Raw genomic sequence first — 21,595 nt, forward strand, 5'->3', positions numbered from 1 at the left:
CACAACACACAGAAACGTATTCTGCGAAAAACCCTGAGAAAAAGTGCTTCACTAAATGCTAAATAAATCAAAGGCAGTTACAGTATTCAGTAAAACAACATATGTTTCATATAGCTATACGGTGCACAATAAAAGCAAAGTATATGCAAAAGTCTGGAAATAAAACGTTAAACAGTGGAATTCGAAAAGAACAGCTATTGAGATGCTTCCGCTTAGTGCTTCTGACAGTCTCAAACAGACTTTATGCTACAGAATGTGCTCGAATATTTACATTGTTTTCCGTATATAGCCACCAAATTATGCGCGCTCTTTCCGTCTCGCTGCCCCTGTCATCTCAGTTCATTTCCTCAACTACAGCTTCTGCTGGTCGATTCTCGAGCCTGCCCAACCCACGTGCCTTGAATTCCTTTCGACAAACGCGCCTTCCGCTCAATGCTTAACTTAATGTAAGAAATATATGCGAGCATTGAAGAGGAATACTGAGACGTTCCGTACATCCTATTAGCGTAATATGCACGCTGTGGATCATAATACTGTAATATAATAGCAGCAGGTCCATAACGGCCGCTTGCGAGAATAATCCTGCAATGAATTTCAGCTCGCTCTGGGTTTTCCGCATCCAATTATGTCTGATGATATGGACAGCTCCTCGGAAATACAGCCAGAAAGGAAGGGTTCCAGCGCCGGAACTGGTTAGCGAGTCATTATACCTTTTATAAGGCGCCGGTCCGATGACTGAGGCGCAAACGCAGGTAATGAACCGTTACCCTTTCCCCCCAACGTATCTCTTTTCAATAAAAGCTCCACGAAAGCCTCGTGAGATGCTAGTTTCCCTTAACGGATACAAGAACCTGCGGCGCGAGATGCCAAATGACCAGGGTTCGAACCAAAGATGTTTACTAAAGACGAGAGCTGGCAGGCCTTTACTCTAACGGGATCGTGAAATTTCGGGCTGTGCTTTTGAAAATAATCTGAAGGCGCCCAGAAATGGGCACTAATACTTCCGCTTTGCTCCAGAATAATAGAAACGGCGGCAGAAGAATGTGCTACCAGGCTCAAAGCGTCGATCACCCGGGGCTTCAGTGTATCTACACATATAAAAATTAAGGCAGGTTTGCCCTAGTGGTGCAACGCCTGAAGGAAGTGCGCAGCTGGGCTGCCTTCTTATGTTTTCTCTTTATTTTTTTTCTTTCTTTATTGCTGTCTTTGTTTGTTTGTCTTCCTTACCTCTGTCTTTTTGTCTATGTTCATTTCTATTTATTTATTTCACTCTCTACGCATTTCTTTCTCAATCTACCTCTCTTTCTTTTTTCTTTCTTTCTGTGCTACGCTTTACTCTCTCCCGTCCTCATTTCCCTCCTCCTCACCTGAACTTCTCTTTTCCACCCCTTTGCTGTACTAAACTATACAAGGCTATGCTTTGCTCTGCTTGCGTCCTGGATAGCCGAGTGGTTCGCGCCACCTCAAGACCAAAAATTTCTATTTCTTTCGCTCTCTTTTTTTACTTCTCTTCCTCTCTCTCTCACTTTTTTTCTCTCTCTTTCACTCGTTCTCTTGCCCATCAGAGTTCTCGCATCTCACGCCGACGAATCGGCGCACCTGTTCTGGGATGCGAAGCGGAAGATGAAGAAGAGGGCGAAGATTGCGCGTGCCGGTTCATGTTGATTATATTTTTCTGTCGACAACTCACGGCATTCCGGAAGCCTAACAGGTCCGCTGTTAAACTCAACTAAGTAATTCAAGACCGTATAATACCGGTGATGATGAGGTAGCAGCTTGATCAATAGGAATTCTCATGAAGAAGCACGGGAGTTTCAAGGAGTGTACAGAACTCTAGTTATGTCTTCACTTGACCACATATATAGCTGAGCTTCGTTAGCATGCAGCTGTCACATTCTGTGTCGTTTCGACTTCTGTCATCTCATTGTTCTTGTATTTTGGTTACTTTACCACCGTAACATACGGGTGTATTGACGCTTTAAATTGGTGCATGCTGCGTGAATCGCTTCCTGCGTGTGCAGGAACTCCTAAAAAAGACTGAACATCAATTATTTGTGAGAATAAGGCATTAGCACACGGTCGCGCGTTTCTCATGGTGACTTTAAGTTAACTGACCGCGGTTAGCATGTGCATATAATCTTCGGAAAACATACCACTTGGCACCGAACACACATATATATTTACTACTATGCTACAAGTTCTCGACGATTGCCATATGTTCGGATGGTTTCCTTTATTCATACGTAGTTCTCTTTAACTTACGCAGTTAAAGTTAAATTCAACTGGCTTTTGCCATCGCTGTCATGTCCCGCATATGTATATTTATTTATAGATAGATAACAGCCACAAATAAAAATAAATCAGAGGAAAAAAATTTCCGCAGCGCACTACCGGGATTTAACATTAACATTTTAGCATATTGGTTTCTTCAGTAACAAAACTTTCATATCGCTGTTCACATAAGCAACAACTCTGTAGCGAAAGTACGCCACTTACCAATAATCGATTTCGGTCCAAGCTAATATTCCCAAAAGATTATATTTACCGCAAATAAAATCACAGAGTCGCCTTACTGCGAATCAAAAGTCCTAAAACAACTTGAGTGTTACTCGAAATGAGCATTTCAATCTCGGAAGAACTATTAAGAACTTGTCTGAGGCGCAAGCGTGTGTTCTTCTCGAGCTTCGTGTGTCGCAGACTGTTTCCGTGCGCGGCGTCAATTTCCGGCAGTCACGCGTCGCCGGTTCCCGCGCAGTTTTACCTCAGCACGGAAGTGGTTTGGCCACAGCGACGAAGGTTTCAGCCACTTTCGAGAGAGGCGACGTGAAGACGTCCCAGAACCGCGACAATGAACAAGGACGTTTCGAATTCTTTTCTTTATTTTTGTCCTGCGGCAAACGACCTAGTGTCCAAACTTTAGTTCCCCGCAGCAGGCAGTTCATTGTCGAACTTCTCTGGGCGATGCCAAGGAATGAACGCGACGAAATTGAAAGGAGAAAATGGGAAATGAAACGTTTACTTCCGATTGATTTTTCTCATCTGGGTTTGAAATGTCAGTGGTTTCACCATATGAAGTCCGAAATTATTCTTTTGGCCGGTTTTCTTTATCGATTTTATTAAATGTATGTGTCGGAGAAACTGCCACCATGTGTGACGTTAAAGAGGCCTTCCAATTTAGACACACATTAGATAGAAAACACAGTTCGGCTCAAACCAAAGACGCTATAGCAAGCATGACAAAATGAGTACGCTTGAGATGTTCGCAGGCTCAAACAAACACAAAAAGCAAACGAAACAAAATAGGTTGCGACGAAATCTGCGTTCCCTATTGCAGCTACACTAGTTTCGACTGTTGTGCGGAAATTTTCTAAATAACACGATTTCTCTTTAAAGTATGTTGCCTCCTTTCTGGAAAACGTTTTAGATTTTGATTCTAAACTGATTGCTTTCTGTTTGCCATAAGAAAAGCTGTTTAAAAAGACCCTTCAATTACGTTAGACCACAAAATTGAAATCTGATCACCATTTAATTACTGAAATTACCCAAAATATGGCCATCACGCAAATGGTCATAAGTGATGATCTTGTGAAACTAAACAAAAATGGCTTGGCCGCAGTATAGCTATATATGCAGGCTGTGCAATGAACTAGAATGTTTGCACTATCTACAAAATTAGGTTTTTTATAGCCGAAAAACCAAAAGTTTCATAATTTCAGACGGTCGCATTTCAGTCAAAGTTTTATAACATCAAAACTTGAGCATGGATTTCAATTATCCTAGTTCATTGCACAGAACAATGTTCGGGAAATAAGCATGGCAAGTTTCAAAGAAATGTATTGGTTTATGCTCAAGTTACGACCTTTGGCGCAACAAAAAACAAATGAAAATGGAGTTTTGAGAAAATCAACAATAAAGTTTTGCAAACGTGCTATACACAACATTAGATAGTCGTGGAAGGCTAAAAACCGCCAGGCTCGTAGCTGGGTCCCTCCTTAGCTGCTACAAGTTCCCTGTGAGAACGTTTAGCGGCTCTGTTTTTTTTCGGGCTTATTTTTGTTCGCCCGTTGACTGGCGTTTGGCGCTCCTCAAGCGTGCTCGGCCCCTGCTGAGGCAAGCTACTGTGGTGTAGTAGCCAGGGTCGACACCAGCCTTCCTTAAGATGCCTAACGTGCCACTATTTCCAATGTTGAAGCGACATACACAGTCGTATAGGCCAAACAAAACAGTGCGCAGGCCTACATAGACATCTTTCGGGACGCGCTGCCACAGCATCCCATTTAAGCACTCGTTCGCGTTTTGCGTTTTTCCGTGAAGGCATTTCTTCAAAAGTTCTGAACACAGGTCTGCATACACTGGCTTCACTTTGTTGAGTGTGTCATTCGAAAAGCCTCCCCTATGCTTGTAATGTCCTGTGCCTAAAGCTTTTACTCGGTTGTAGGCACACCAGCTTTTCGCTCCTAAAGGACACAGGCCGTGCCTAGGAGTTGCGTCAGTTGAACTGCAATGAAACAGACTTGCTAGAGTGGCCTGCTCCATTGCTTGGAGGTTGCCCACATTGGCCCTGATTGCAATGCCATAATAGTTTTGCAATCGATCGATCATGACATCCGTCAACTTTCCCTTACCTCCTAGTCAGGGGCGTAGCCAGAAATTTTTTTCGGGGGGGGGGGGGGGGGGGTTCAACCATGCTTTATGTATGTTCGTGCGTGCGTTTGTATGTGTGCATGCCTATATACGCAAGCAAAACTGAAAAATTTCGGGGGGGGTTTGAACCCCCCCAACCCCCCCCTTGGCTACGCCCCTGCTCCTAGTCCATGAGTAGTCTTTTTCAATTTTCTCAGTCGGCATCCCACGCACTTTTGAACGTGCCCAATGCACTCAAGTTTGCGCACAACAAACTAATCAAAACCTATGTGCATTTGAGCGTAACAATGAATTACTTTTGGGAATTGAAGTGTTGGTTTCGTTTTCACAGCGGGTCAGTTTCGGTTTCAGGGAGGTCTGCCGGCAGTTGTAAAAAACAACGTAACTTTTGAACCAAACAAGATAAAGGCGTAATTTTTGTGGTAGCACAATTCTGAATGACTCCAAATTATTAAAATCCATAAAAATGAAACTCCACTTTTTTGAAAGAATCATCGTTTTTAAGGGAGGCAACATACCTTAAAGGACTAGAACAAACAAATGACGAAAACGTTGAGTTGCTGGCAGGACTGCACGCCTCAAGAAGTCTTATAATACTGGGGAAGTGTTTTGGGTTTCTTTGCTTCGAGAGGACCAAATATAATGGTCAGTTTATTTCCTAATATTGAGGGGTGTTAACTTAACGTGCTTAAATGGCATAGCATAGAATGAGGCAATAGTGTAGTGCGTCGGAAAAAAAGTCACAGTTTCGCCGCAAGGGCGAAGCAATGAATGCGATAGCAAGAAAAGCGGCCCGTGATGGACGTGCTGCTACGCTGCATAAGGATCTGCCCCCCGGCAGCAACTATACTCGCGGACAACTTTTCTTGGCAATGAAGCGAAGGCTACAGAGCCACAAGCACGTATCCTACTGCTAATGAATGTAGTCCCACAATTGCGTCCGTATTTTCTGCGTGATATATATAAAATACTCCTTCATTTTCTGCATGCAGCTTTTTGAGACGGAACGCAGCGCTCACAAGCGAGATATTTGTATTTCTTTTACTTTATACGTTGTCACTTTGCGTTTTTGCGTGCGTGAAAAAAGACATATTTAGTTGGGCGCCCGTACGTTGTTGCGTACGCCCAACTAAATCTGTCTAAAGCAAAGACGTTGGTCTAAAGTCGCGCCTTTTACCCGTACCTTAGACGCTACGCAGCGTTTGCGTCGAAATGCAACGCTAGCCATCACTTTCCACGGCGTTACGAGAAGCGCGCCAAGCCGGACTACTTCGCACAGCAGTACATGTGCAGACGCTCCGCCCCGTAGCTTTCCCTTCATTGCCGAGAAAAGTTGTCCGCGAGTATACCGCGCGAGCAGACAGCGGAAGGGCAAGGTTCTCCTTGCGCAAATATTAGAAGAAGCGAGCGAGCTGGCCGACGACTTTTACATGCGCCCATTTAGGGAGTCTTTATGTGCGCGCCTCCGTGCCTCCGAGGCGCGCACATGAAGGATCCCTACGCCCGTCTAAGGTCCCTAGATAAAAAAGTTTTCAAGGTAGCGACACTCATTGCTCTTTGCGCCTTCCTCCTCACTCTCGCGCCTACCCCTCCTTTTCTACATCATTTGCGTCTGTGATTGGTGAATTCGTTGCACGTGATGCTGTTAGTGGATGGTGGTGATATTTATTATAAAGCAAAAGGTTCAAAACGAGTGCGCATGTGCATATGGTTCCAGTCGGATTCTTGCCGCGACGAAAGACGAAATCGTATCCAAGACAAGCTGTAGAAGAGGAGCGTTCCAGTTGACGCCGAGTCGGCCGAACATGCTTCGCCGTTGAATTTTGAATATGTCAAGTACTGTGATGTCGGCTGCAGCAACAAAACAGAAGGCGGTTTTTCCCTCTACAACATACCTCGTGGTATCCGGAATAGGGCACGCCGTGAAGTGTGGCTAGAAAACATTTGACGCGAGGACTTCCGTGCAACGCCGTAGACGCGGCTTTGCGAGGCGAGTTGATTTGTCGCCTTTTGTTGAAACGCTACAGAACGCGCGTCTAACGCGCGTCTAGTACGTGAAATTCGTTACAAATATTTGTGCGTATGCACGTACAGTTGAATACAGCTGAAGTGGCTGCACTTTCAGGGACATTTCATGCCAGACCAGTTCGAGTCACTTGCTCTTGAACGCGGCGTAAACAGGCTCAAACGCGACGCTGTTCCAACGCTTTTTAAGTCTGTTTCTGGTACTTGCCGCTGATGGTAGGTCGACGACATCGTCCAATGTTCATCACTTCGGGACACCAAACTGGTAGAACCCCACTTGTCGTTAAGTTGCGTGCACCCGCATTGCGGTGCCGCGGTCTCTTCCGTAGTCACCCAGATAATAAAACATGCACCACGATTACCTGGCATCATGATTGCGAAAATGAATGTATTTTTCCAGAAAAAACTGTCATCGCAATGCTGCTAGTCAAGCGTTCGTTGTAGTCTGGCCACGGCTTTTGCCTGTGTGCGCACAAGCGGCTATGATCACTCGTCACAACGTCACAACAAGGTGCTGCCCTGTGATCAGTCAGGATCACAGGATCCAAAAAGAGGCACGTTAACTGTGCCACATGATATTCACGAGCAAAACACATTCGGAGAACTGGACGAACCGGGACGAACTACGACGTACGATGCGAGACGCCATGGATAATGGTGTGAAATATAAAACTATAACAACGTTGCCAGTTGGGTAACACACATCATGCTTCTTCTTATGTTGTACCGCTTATATTCAACTAAGTAACCTTTTATCCTACGTCTCATTTACTTTTTATTTGCTATAAATATTTCTATCCGCCATAATAACTGAACACAAACATTCCCTTTTTTATGCACGCTTTGACCCTTCTTGGGGGCGCTCCAGGCAAATAAGCGAGGAGGAAAAGGAAGGGTGTCGCTACCTTGAAAACTTGTTTTATCTAGGGACCTTACGCCCGTCGCGCTCCTCGCGCCATCTCGCTGGTAATGAAGAAACGCTTATAAGCGCCTGCCGTCTCTGAGTCCTGCCAGTGGTAAAGGCTGTGTATATAACGCTAGCCTTTAGCTACATGAAGGATCTGCTCTTTGAGGCGTAATGGCGAGTGTCCGCGCTGCGAAGCGAGAGGTTGCTGGTTCGATTCCGTGCTTCGGAAGCATTTTTCAGTATTTTTCTTTGGGACTTTTATATATATATATATATAATATATATATATATATATATATATATATATATATATATATATATATATATATATATATATATATGTACTTATACATATGCAGTGCATGACTGCGGCTACGGGGACGGCAAAACCAGCCGAGACTGTCCATATAATTGCTATCGCAATAAAAAGAAAAAAGAAAGAAAAGAAAACGCTTGTTATAGCAGCCATTGAATTAAAATAGGAGCACGGGGTGTGCAGAGTACATACGACCGATGGACTAGAGCGTAAAACATCTCTTTAAATTCGCTTGGTACGGAAGAACTTCGCAGCGCAAAATTGAATGATATGCTAGGGTGACCCCGAATGCGATATCTGGAAAGAAGACTGAACGATTACATGAATGGACAGACTGATACGTGTTAGTGCTTTGATTTTTGCAGCGAAAGCTTTTATGAGATCATAACAAGAGCCGATTTCGGTGCCGCAGTTATCCGCCGCCGGTGTCCATAGCACCTATCGCGCGAAGTGACATAAAAATGAAGTGAGAAAAAATGCCAGGCCTGCGCGGAAAGCGCAGCACAGTCACAACAAAAAGCTGGAACACCGGCATTGATAGAGCCTTTTGTAAACTCTCTTGGGCTACTAATGCAAATAAAATTGCGAGGTAGCCACTACGCTATAAAACATCATAATTTTTGTGGAATGGAGAAGAACGCCCTAATTCATTTTTCGTCATTCTGCGGAGAACCATGGTACGCGCTAGACACCTGTAAGGCGTCATGTGCCCTTTGTTCATGGTCTGCCTGATGACGATGAAGAATTATGGCAGAGTCCTTTGTAATGGGTTGGAAGCATTCAACAACCCACTCGTTGCGCAATTCGCATTGTTTCACGCCTGGTTACAGAATTCGCGTTGTGTGACGCCTGGTTGTTATTTTACCCTTCTAGCACACTACATTACATATGTTAATGTGGTTCCTTCCCGACATACCCTTACGGGGTATTTTCGCAAAGGTGTTTCAAGCACCGGCATGACTGTGGTAGAATACTGGGCTGCCACGCAGAGAGCTCAGGTTCGAATCCCGTTCCATCCTGGATGTTTGTCTTATTATTTTCGCGCGATAGCGGTTACGGATACCAGCGGCGGCGTTGGAAAACTAGGGCGCCAAAAATGGCTGTTGTTGTGACCTCATAAGAGCTTTCGCTGTAAAAAAAAAGACATCCAGAAGTCACGCCGACGCTTTAGTTTCCTTCGCAAAAAGAACATATTTAGGCGTCATGTCGGGCAAATCATCGCGCCGTTAACATATGTAATATAGCGTGGTAGAAGACTAGAATAAAATCCAGGCGACACTCAATGTGAATTGCACAACAAGTGGGTCGTTGGATGCTTCGAACTCATTACAAAGGGCTCAACCAAAATTATTCACCATCATCAGCCATAGCACAAAGTGCACATAATGTTTTACAGATGTGTAGCGGATACCATGCTTCTCCGCAGGAGGAAGGAAACAAAAAAAGGAGAAGGCAGGGAGGTTAACCAGAAACACTTCCGGTTTGCTACCCTACACTGCGGGATCGGGGATGGGGAATAGAAAGACGAGAAATAGAGAGGAAGGAAGAGAAAAAAAGAGAAAAAAAAAGAGAAAAAAAGAGAGAGAAGAGATGCAGTGAATTCGCTACAGCGTACGGGATTGCACCACAAGTCTCCGCAGAATGACGAATGATGGCTTAGTGAGTGCTTCCCTACGTCACAAAAATTATGACGACTTATGGCGTTGTGGGTACCTCACAAGTGTACTTCTATTAGTTGCCTCAAGGTAGGTTCCACCGACTAACAGTGAAACGCGTGTTCTCGCTCTGTAAAAGGCGGCATTTGAATGCAGCCAAACCATCTCGAAATTGTTCGATTATGTTAATCAGATTAAATGCACGAGGCAAAGGTCGGTACGTGACAGTACGCGAGCGCTCGCAATTGTGCCGAATTGTGTACCAGGACACATGTATGTGTTATATAGCTTGCGCAACATAAAGAACATAATGTTGCGCAACAATAAAGAATTTAATAATTATATTGTCACGAGGCGGATGCGGCAATATGACTACTTGGCGAAGTTTTCTGCCGTCACAACAGCGTGACTATAGAAGCGCACTGTGAAATCGCTAGCCTATGTCTTATCTTTCTCGTAATGCAGCTGCAAAATAAAAAATAATAATAAGAAGCACGGAATCGTCGTCACGAAACGATGGAACGAGAACCAGCGTTACCGAATACGTTGCATTATTTTCGCTTCTGTTTTTTTCTATGTTGCGCTGTGCAAATACACCAAGAATTTACAAAAATTTGCCTAAGCCTCGGTGCTTACTTTTATTTTCAATGCTCGAAGCGCGATAAGTGGATCTTCACAAATATAGCAATTCTACTGTCTAGTTGACGTGTTGAATATTTGAGGGAATTTATAGGAACGATTCCGTACCAATTATCATTTCTTGTTTTTCATTCTTCGTCAACTGACGGCGTCGCTATGAGACGACCAACTAGTCGTGAATGGGACGTCACAAGAGCGGTATAGAATCGTAAGAAATGATTTTCTTGCTTAATCGACTCTGATTTTCTGATAAGCGATGTCCAAGAGCATGTAAAAAATGCAAGACAACCGCTGACTTTCTGCATGTATACGTCTACAAGAAGTAAAGAAAAACTTCCTCTTAACATATATTGTGCTAACATGTGTTCGAGTGCTTGAAGCATAGCCAGAACAATTTCTTGCGGCGAATTCAGACTAATGAATGTAGTTCAATTTCCTTGTAAAATATGCCTACCAGAAATGCAAGAATTGGCAGGTCTAAGGACCGTCTCCATGAGCAATGATCGTCAGAGAGAAATTTCGAAATTTAAATTCCGGCTTGTATGGCAAAAATATACGACGCCGTTCTTCCTTTATTTAGGCTCTCGGTGTGTTCACACCTTACGTAAGTTGCCGGTAAACAAACCTGCCCCGCCGTATTATGTAAATCCACTTGAAACGCTTAACGATTGCAGACCCCAAGCTAGCGTGAGCACTATAGTAATTTGCGTTATGTATTGTATACTTTAATTCCCTGAAATGCTTGCGCTTCACGATGTTTTTGACAAAGGCGAAACGAAGTTGACGGGAAAGGAGCAATGTTTGACGCGCATATACATTATTTGACTTCCCAAGATCAACACTTCATAGTGGTAAAGATGTATCGTAGATTAATATCAGCCTGCCAGAAACTATTTTTGCTTAGTACTTCGGAAAGTGATCTGACAGCATGGTGTGACGTCACGCATAAGCCGTTATTCTAGAGTAACTAAAGCTCGCACCACGCATTGCAAGGACGCATTTCACTCCTTCTTTGACTGCTGAAATCGAATGCTTCATATTCGTTTTTGCCTGAGCAATGTTCTTTCCTTTGGAAGCCAGTTTTGTGCAAAAAAAAAAAGGCAAACTATTCTGAAAACTGCGTTATAACATTCGCTGTTGAAAACATATCTGTTTAAAAGAAGACGGATGTTCAATTTGGCAACGGAGGCTTAACGAAGGCTCAAAGGACGAACGCCCCGGCCTTATATCGATGTGCCTAAGCTCAATGAATAAATTCCTGGAACCATCGCTATCTATCGCGCGGCTTTCCAAGATCACCGGTACGTCTTTTTTTCTCCATCTCTGTATATACAGGGCGTGTCGCACATCTAGGCCCGGTATTTCGGTCCATCTCATTACTGGCTCCCGCTATTCTTCATTCGTGCGTGCCGAGTACAATTTTTCCTCGACACCGAGCAAAGAAGGAACCGTTCGGTTATAAGAACGAGCAGGTCAGTCGGCCGCGTGATCTCATGAAAAATGCATGTCCGCGGTCATCGAATTATTCGCGCAATGCGGTGAGTGTCGAAGTGCTCCTTCCAAGGAGTGTCGTCCGGGGGCGCGAATTCCAGAAGCTAGTAAAAAGAGGCGAAGGCTTGAATTTCTGAACACCGTGGCGGCACTCGAAGGGTGGGAACATCTTTCCAGAACCGGGACTCGCGCAAGGTTGCCGACGCAAACATTTCTGCATGGTGAAATACTGCCCTGCTTCACCGTGTGTATGTAGTAATCCGACTACATCCGCTCTGAGGTTTTGTAGTTTTTTTATTTGTTTTAGTTTTTCGTTTGGGTGTCGCGCGGCATCACATTAAAGCAAAAATTATAAACTCATTGGTCCGTTCACTACAGATACCGCTAAACCCATTCGTAAAACAACATTTTTATTGACACGATCATCTTGAGGACAATTTGTAATACACATTAAACTTGCACATTTTGCCTCTAAGCAGGCCCGAAGCCAGAGACAGCTAAGTGGCTTCGCCCCCCTTTCCCCAATATTTAATTTCGGTGGCGGGTGTAACGATAACTGAAAAATAGCTGTTTTCCTCACATAGTCACGGCCTTCAGCAAGTGCCCCTCACTCCGAAAAAAAAAATCCATGCTACGGGCCTGCCTCTAAGGCACGCAAAATAGCCCTATATGTGTTTGCTTACTTGGAGTTCGCTTTAAACGCTTATTTGCCGCGAAACCGCGTGACTGTACCAAGGGATGAATCAGTTCGCTACTTTATACACCGCTTCATAATTGCGGTCGCAATCTTTCAAATGCGGTGTTCGCGCTGAATGCGCGTAGCTCAAGTTTAGAGGGCGACTTCTACCGCTAAGGCAGAACGAGATTGATCAAAAGTTAGTTATCTTAAACAACTTCGCATTAAGCAATAGCAATGTACATTTTATGGGAGATAGTTCGTGCCAGCTCGCATAAAATAAAACTATACGCACAAAGACTCCAGGGACCGTATTTTAAACTCTGGAGGGAGTCAGTCTAAATGAGAAATAATAACGGCAGATCGTTGGTAAATTTTAGACCAACATAAACGTAGCGCAGATGCACACGTGTCCACAAGCTCATTACTCAAGCCCGTACAGTATCTTTTCCCGATAACGTTCTTCCTTTATTCTTTTTTTTTCTTCTTCCACCAATCGACGACGATACTCTTTCCGCCAAAGTCGTCGGAGCGGGGAATGCCATAGAACGTAGCAACGGAGAAAAACGTAGGGCAAAGATTAAAAAAAAAAGAAAGAAACGTGACGCGGAGACTCCGGGTAACCGCATGCACTCAAAACGAATGCCATTTGGGAGTGACTTATTCGCATTCCCGCACGACTCATTTATCTGCATTTTCCCGTCGTCCCCTGGTCGTCGCGCTTTTTCGAACGGCTGCCATGCAGGCTGGAACCACGACGGTATAGCGTGGGAGCTTGGGAAGGCCGCGACTGGCTCGAGGCAGGGCTTTCGGCAGTATCCAAATTGTGCCCTTTGGGGAGCGAGAGTCGCGAATCGCTAGAAACGGGAGCAGCTATACGAAGACTACGATGATGAGCGCGATTACGGCGGTTTGTGCGCCGATCTAGGGAAAAAGGCGGAAATCGTTAAACTTAAATGAACCGAGGGACCCTACCCGAGGCAGTTCTCGTTTATGTTCCCGGCGGTACGGGCTTGTCATTTACGAACAAGATTTTCACCAGTAAAGATTGAGAGCCCCGAGATCGCAGTATTTTTTTATTATTTTCTTCGGTTATTCGCTCGTTCTATGTGCAATTTACTAGAGCCAGGTCTCCATGGAAATCTCCGTCATGAGCTTCAAATTGTTCCGCTCGAGAGTTTGGTAGAACTTGCGAGGACTTTCCAGTCCGATTCTTGCTTTTTTTTTCTTGCTTTGCTGATTCGCGTGCTCCCTCAGTCTTGAGAGAACTCGATGAAACGGAACCTTATCTACACTATGGCGCAAAATCTATGCGCACTGTTAATTGGATCATGCGCAACTTCCTTCCATTACCTGACACCCTGTCAATGACGCGCATTACTATTACTAGCAGTTTCATAAACACAGGAGACAGCTTTTCCGGATGTCAGGATGCACAGAGCGTTATTTGAAGATTGCTTTACAGATTTTGCGATTACGTAATAAAAAATAGATTTTGTCTCATTGTCTACAGTTTCACATGCATAATATAATATTATAATTTGATATCTGGAGCTTAACGTCCCAAAACCAAGATATGATTATGAGAGACGCCCACATACATAATCGTATATTATGTGTTGAAGTACCACCACATTTGCAGCCCTTGCCATATCGCAATCTAATGCTCTGAGAGTGAAAAGTATTTTTTTTTTCATATATCCTTCATTGGCTCTTGCGTTACGTAGATCGACTTCCAGTATAGATAAACATAACCTGAGCGATTGGAACTATGTGTGGGCGCGGAATCAATACCATGCGGCCACAGCTCATTAAAAAAATGAAACCAAAACGTAATGTGAACGTTTTTTGAGGAGGAGCGAAGAAAGAGTGTACTACATGCGTGCGTAGAGCGCTGCCTCCAAGGCTGACACGTACAACACACTAAGAAAATGTATAACAGCTATTTACATCACTTAGGAGTGATATAAACACGAATAAAATGTTGAAAGAAATGCAAGAGAAACGACGCGGTACGCGTACAACCTGATGAAGATATGATAGAGACGTGATAGAGACGTGCTACAGCATAATAAATTATTCACACAGCAGTTGATATCAAATTAACCTCTATTCGAGAAAGCAAGAAACAGACTAACTAAGCAACAACGACGAAGGAATAATAATACCTGGGGTTTAACGTCCCAAAACCACGATATGATTACTGGGAGACGCCGTAGTGGAGGGCCCTGAAAGACTCGACCACCTGGGGTTCTTTAACGTGCACCTAAATCTAAGTACACGGGCCTCAAACGTTTTCGCCTCCATCGAAAACGCAGCTGCCGCGGCCGGGATTCGATCTCGCGACCTTCGGGTCAGCAGTCGAGCGCCATAACCACTAGACCACCGTGGCGAGGCAACGACAAAGGAAGAAGGACAGCGTGGAATAAATGTGGCGAGTTGGCTGGTTAGGGCTATATTAATTAATAAATAAATTAATTAATTAATAACTAATTCAACTATATATATATATATATATATTAATTATTTAAATAATTTATTTATTTATTATACATATAGCCCTAACCAGCCAACTCTCTCTCTCTCTCTCTCTCTCTCTCTCTCTCTCTATATATATATATATATATATATATATATATATATATATTATATATATATATATATATATATATATATATATATAATATTTGCGATATCGGGCGGACGCTCACTCCAGAGGGAATATACGCGAGCCGTTCGCGCGGCAGCCCGAACTACTTCCAACGCATAACAGATCCAAAACTAACATCTGATGCGGTGCTGTGAGGCGCCTTCAATGGCGCTGAGAAAGCACATCAACTGAAAATTGTCGGCGAGAAGTTAATACGGCCAGTGGGAGGCCTATACCGCACGAACTTCGCATTCTAGTCTTTTACTTTTGCCTCCCCCCCCCCCCCCCCCCCACAGGAACTCTGGGCTGTCACGCAGGTCGCAGATTGTGGTCATTGTGCAGGCATTTCATCAGCACAAACACATTTTCAATTCTCAGTACATTCCTATTATCCATGATAATTCATCGCTCAATATACCTTAGATCTTGAAACCAAAAAGGCACAGCTGGCAGTTTATTCGCAGTAGAGATTAGTTGACTACCCTGTCCAGAGCCGTGGTGATAAAGATAAATCAATGCGATAGAAAACACATTATTATCCGTACCTCGCAACCATAGTCATATGAGCCTACGGCTAGAAATGTCACTAGCCCTTGGGCTATGATTAAGCGTATAAAATGCTGGCTTGAACAAAATACTTCAATGTGTGTGCAAGAGCGAAATGATATTCTTGCTTTTTTCATCAGCAACATCATTTCTAAAGGTACTGACTATTGGAGAACAACATACTTCCTAAAAAGACAGCGCGTGCAAACACGGACACAAGAAAGAGTCAGCGGCGTTTGTGGTGTCCTGACTTCTTTCTTGTGTCCGCGTTTGCACGCCCTGTCTTTTTAGAACATACTTCCATCTCTAAACTTGTTGTACGAAAAGAACGCGTATTATTTCGGCGCAATTAGGGTGGTTTTGGAGACTGGCATCTTCCTAATCATTTTACGATACGCGGGATACTAAATGCGGGGTTTTACGTGCCATAACCACGATACGTATGATGATGTGGCGCGCTGTAGTGGGCGACACCGGGTGCATTTTAACCAGGTGGGGTTCTTTACCGCGCTCCTAAATCTAAGTACACGGTTTTGATTTTTTTTTTTGCATTTCAACGCCACCAAAATGCGGCTCTCGGGGCCAGGAATTTAACCCACGCCCTCGAGGTGAGCTTCCCGACACCTTAGTTTCTACGCACCTGTTTCCCCTAGAAGCCAGCCACGTAATCTTTCTAACAGGGGCGACGAAAGATAGTAGGCGGAACGACATTCTGACCACCTCATTCTCCTTGCATCCTAGTTGTGGATATTCTATACTAAAGGATTAAAGACTTAGGTAGTGAAACAAGAAATACAATAGAAAAGGCGTATGATTGTTGAAGTGACAGAAAAGAAAAAAAAAATACGCTCAAGTTAGCTAGTTTCGGAAAAAGTGTCGCTAACTCTATTATGAGTGAAGTTAAGTATGAGGCTCCAAAACTGGCATTAAGTCATTGACTTAACCTAAGTGCCTGAATGGTTAAGTGGTTAATTCACCTCGTTTTGTTCAACCCCCGTCCGACTTCTCTCACAAAGTTGATAATGTCGTCATTACAACTAAAGCTCTTCAGCGTTCCTTACTGTACAGAGACGAAACGCTGGTTTGGCTGATTAGCTTTACTCAAGCAACACTAATGCAAGAGTTTCGTCGTCGACTTTTCCCGGCTGAATAAAATCGAGTGAGCGTTTTCTTTCTCATGCGATCGAAATACGCAGGCAAGAATCTCGTTCTAATCACCGGATTTCGTTTTTTATTAGGAACAATGACATTTATATGGTTTCGGAATGACAGAAGAAGAGCACAAGCACAGAAGGGCGAGGGAATCGAATAGCAGTAGGAAAGTTCTTGATGAACTTCTTTAAACATGTGACTCATGTGCTTAGGTCCAGCACGGACAAACATGTCATGTGATAGGTTCCTTTCCTATTGAAATGACTGGCCAGAATGTTCAAAGCTATAGAAATAAAGTACACGACGGTATTTTTTTCCCACGTCAAAGGCACCTCCCTTCGCTTGAACAAACACTCCATCTGCACTCCACAAGGACAATATTATGGATAGATGTATTCTAGCGAAAAAAAAAAGAACGTGTAACATCTGGGATTAGAAATAACACTCAACGCCCTTAAAATAGGTCCTCACTACGGACATAGTTTGCATTCCACCATTTTTTTTTTCGTTTGACCGTTTCTTGAATACCAGCCCCATAGGCACCTTCCAAAGCTACGGAGCTCGATTTGGATAGAATTTCCTGAGTGTTACTGAATTGCTTCCGCCGGGAAGTGCATCAAAAAAAAAAAAACTTCACCTAAACCAGGCTCGAACATCATAGAAAATGCTCTTGAAGCCACTCCTTCGTTAAAAAATCACACGCCCATTTTCAGCGATGGTCGCTCGCAACAATAGGCCAAAGGATTCTCGCTCGGCTGTTCAAATTCTTTTTAAAACAGATAGATTATTTCGGCTGCGTTCCTTTTTCATATGCCGTGCATTACGCTTCAGCAAGACACAATGCACGGAGTTGTCTTTCCAAACACGGTGGGGCGAAATAATTACATCGCGTTGACCTGCTATGACGCTGCGTTCGAAAGAGATCTAGGGAACGCACAAAAAAAACAACAAAAAAAAACATACCTGTTGCCCCGCAGGCAACCACAGTATGACTGTAGCTTGAAGATTTTGCAACGTTTTTCACTACAGCAACTTCATGTACTTTCTTCTCAAAAAAAGAAGTGTATTGCTTCAAATACGACGTGCCTAATTTGCAAAAAAAGACCGGACTGCGCAACGATAATAGCACCCACATCTAGATCGTGGAATAACGCATTTGGTCGTAAATACGTATAGTGTAGAGCGGAAGTACCCGTCGTAACATACGCACTGTAAAATTAATGCGATTGCAGAAAACCACACTAAACGCCCAGTTCTGTGATCAGCTGTTAACGTATAAAGCGTACTACGCAATAAATGGCCCGCCAAGTAGCGCACGCAACCCCATTATCGTAAAGAACACATGGTAAAATGTCGCAATACATGCAGCCTTCGCGACCGCGTTGACGAAACATGGCATGGTGTTCTTTGCGTGCATTTAGAGGTTTCGCATAAAGGGAGTGTCATAGTTGTCATCAAAAGTAAAATATCAAAATGACATGAAGACGTCTAAGCCGCAAGGCTTCGCTGTCATTACGTAAAAAAAATATTTGTACAATGTCGCCTACACAAACTCGAAGCACGCGCTGTCACCGCTCCACAAAGCCTTAATACCGCGGCGGCGAACACTATACCACCCCTGTAGCAATCTGCGCAAACGTCGACCTTTAGAGGAAAGCCACAGCTGTTTACAACAGCGGGTGATTCAATTTTTTTTTCTTTTTCTTGTGTCATAATGGTTACAAAAGCCGTGACTGCAACGTCCATATTTTCGTGCCCCACCTCCCAATCTGACCACAGCGGCGATGACGAAGCAGTGTTTTGCGGGAGTGGCCACAGAATGGTGCAGAGGCAATGTCTCTCCAGCATGTTTAAGCAGTTGGACGATCGGCCTCGGCCGTAACAAAGTACTCTATAGCGTCCTATAGGTTCGCAAAGAAGGCCTCGCAAGCGCAGTTTACTGCGCTTCTTGCGAGCCACCGGCCTTTATTCGTGCGACTCTAATTGACACTTCCCTGGAGTTAATTTTTTTTTTATCTCGCTCCGTTCTCTTTTGAACCACCCCTTTCTCGCCCCAGCGCAGAATAGCAAACCTGAAAGTTGTACCTGATTAACCTTCAGACCTTTCGTCGTTATCGGTCTCACTTCTAGTCTGTGACCGAGTGAGGATGCGTATCAATGAGTTGGCCTGAGTACACAGTTCAATAAAAAAAATGTCCACAAATTTAGGTATCACAGCCGCGAAAAAGCCACCGTACGAGCCACATGGCCGAGAACTCACCTATAAGAACAGTTGGCAGTTCACCTGCATGGCCGAAAGTCACGCAGGCTAGCAAAATTGCTAGGGAGCCGACGGCAGATGAAATCCGTTCGCAACGCATTCTCATGACACACCCAACAGATGCTGCATCACACTATGGCACACACTGTAGGCGAAGCAATGAAATTCCCGATTGGTTATTCCAGCACACGTTACTGACGAAGCTGCTCGGTCAGAGCTGGACATCGGCGCTTGGGAGCGTTATCCGTCGACGTAGACAAATCCGCAGTGAAGAGGAGGACAGTTCCTTCTTGAGAATAAATGACGTCATTTCTAACGGCAAGTATGCTATTTCCGTCTTTTCTTAAAGTCAACAAGGAGACGGTGGCATTTGGAGGGAAGTTCGCACTTTCACGTACGACACACGGAGACGCAATAACGATCACTGTTTTACCAGAGATTTAAACAGCACACGCGAACGCAGCTGCGAGTGAAAATCCACAGGTTTCTGGTCGTCAATCACAGGAGAACATTGAACGGAACGCGGATGTCCACTCATCTGAAAGCACCGCCAGCTCTCACGGCTGTGGCAAAATTCGGCGGTCCTGCGACGAGATGCGTGCAGCGAATCGCGTCGGGCGCCAAATCGACGCAAATCGCGAGAACGATGCGACCCGTCGTCCACCGGAGGCGGCGAGCGGAGGCGATGACAACATTCCTTGCGCGAACACGCAGGCCAGCCGAGGGTCCCGCGCCAGGAGACAGGAGCCGAGGAAGACTGCTGAGCGAAGCAATAATGCCACGAGAGCGAAACGCGAGAGGCCGACTTTTCTTTTTTTTTCGCGCTTCACGTTATTATTTTTTTTTTCGCCGGCGAGGCGTGCACAGCGCCGTACGCGACTCGAAAGACAACTGGTCGCCGCGTCTCGGTGTTTCGCCGAAACGCTGCCGAAGGGCGAGAGAACGGGCGCGAGCTCGGGGCCCGGACGCAGGCTCCAGCTGGCGGTCGGAAAGCGAGGCGCTCGGAAAGGAGAGACGCGTCCGGGAGCTTTGAAACAAACAAATCCCGAAAGGCAAGCTCCAGCAATTTCTCAGCTTCATATGTGAAGCCAGCTTCTCCCCGAACTTCAAAAAAAAACAAAACGTAGCCTTTTCCTGTGATGCCCGATGAGAAATCAAGTGCTTTTGTTCGGTTAACGTTAGTGCTAGGTCAATGATAAGACAATAAATAGCTGTTTGCGTTGAAACTAATTCATGCGGATGGGTAATGCTTACGGGATTTCTAATGAAATTTTCTAATAATAACTGTTGCGGTTTAACGTCCCAAAGCTACGATATTATGAGAGACGCCGTATTGGAGGGCTCCGGAAATTTCCATCACCTGAGTTTCTTTAACGTGCGCCTAAATCTGAGCACACGGACCTCAAGCGTTTTCGCCCCCATCAAAATGCGGCCGCCGCGGCAGGGGTTCGATCCTGCTACCTGCTGGTCAGCAGCGAGCACCATAACCATTAGACCACCGTGGCGGCGTAAACTTTTTTTTTTAAGACAATCGGGCTTCTTTAGGAAACCACTAATATTAAGGTACCCTTAAATAGTCCCTACGGGAACGTTCCATATGTCACTCCAATAACTCCATACGTTTCCTAATGGAATCCAGATGTTTTCCATGTGTTTCCCGTATACATATTTTATATATAGTTGTCACGGATTTTTGTGAGAATCTTCACAGAAACATATGGAATTAGTGGAACGGTGTAGGGAACGTTTCCATAGGTGTCCGGAACAAGTAGACTTCTTAACTCATGGGGCGTGTGAGCCAATCGCTAATTTGTCTTCGCTGCAAGCTAACGCTTCTTTATGCTCAGCGGCAAGATGACTGAGGTGCGGCTTCGCTTGCGGGACATAATTTCCACTCCAGCATGTTCTTAAAGTCCTCCTCAGCTCCTGCACTTCGTTTTCTCAATTGAGCACCGCCACCTTGTTTACTCGTGGTATATTTACGGCCCGTTCTAATTAACAAAATTAGGGGAAGGGGACTTACGCAATAAATTCAAATTGTTATTAATGAGACAAGTGAGAAACTCATAATCAAATTCTTACTACTTGCTCTTAATTACCATGCATCAACATTCAAAGCACATAACTGTGGCCGGGTTGCGACCGCTCCGCTAAGTACAGGATTGCGCTTAGAACCTGAATGAGGATGGTAATATTATACTCCAACAAGGGTGGGATTAGTACATAAACTGACAAGGAAAAGAAGAATATGGCTTTGGCCTTCCAGTCACCTTAGTCGAATGCATGAGACTTGAGAGACTTTTTTCTTTATTGCGGTCCCTGAGCAATCGTTTTGGTTCAGAAATTGTTTAATGATTTGTCAACATCGTTTTGGTTTACTTATGTTTTCTTTTTCAATATCATCCCAGCAAAAAACCCCTTAGCACGCCTTAATGAAGAAAACGACATTGCTGAATATTTATAGCAATGATAAACGGCTGCGAATTTAGTTTATTATGAAGATAATTATTTTTATTAATATGTGAACTTCAAAAGTGAGTTGCTTATCCATAGATTTTTGTGTGAACTATACCACGTCGCCACGGTAGTGCAGGTGGTGCATGTTTCTGTACTTGTAGCTATTGTTCTTGAGAA

At 44.3% G+C, this 21,595-nt stretch overlaps 1 protein-coding gene across 1 annotated transcript in view; it reads right to left on the bottom strand.

Moving 5' to 3' along the window:
• LOC119395986 (glutamate receptor ionotropic, kainate 2) overlaps nt 1–19,848 on the bottom strand; it is a 226,119-nt gene extending 206,271 nt beyond the window's left edge. Inside the window, exon 1 of the mRNA XM_037663016.2 lies at nt 18,962–19,848. Within this exon, the coding sequence (XP_037518944.1) occupies nt 18,962–19,067 (106 nt within the window). The 5' untranslated portion in view covers nt 19,068–19,848. The remainder of the gene's footprint in view (nt 1–18,961) is intronic.
• Nucleotides 19,849–21,595: the final 1,747 nt, after the last annotated feature.

This window comes from Rhipicephalus sanguineus, chromosome 6 (assembly GCF_013339695.2).
Source record: "Rhipicephalus sanguineus isolate Rsan-2018 chromosome 6, BIME_Rsan_1.4, whole genome shotgun sequence".
Classification (NCBI taxonomy): domain Eukaryota; kingdom Metazoa; phylum Arthropoda; class Arachnida; order Ixodida; family Ixodidae; genus Rhipicephalus; species Rhipicephalus sanguineus.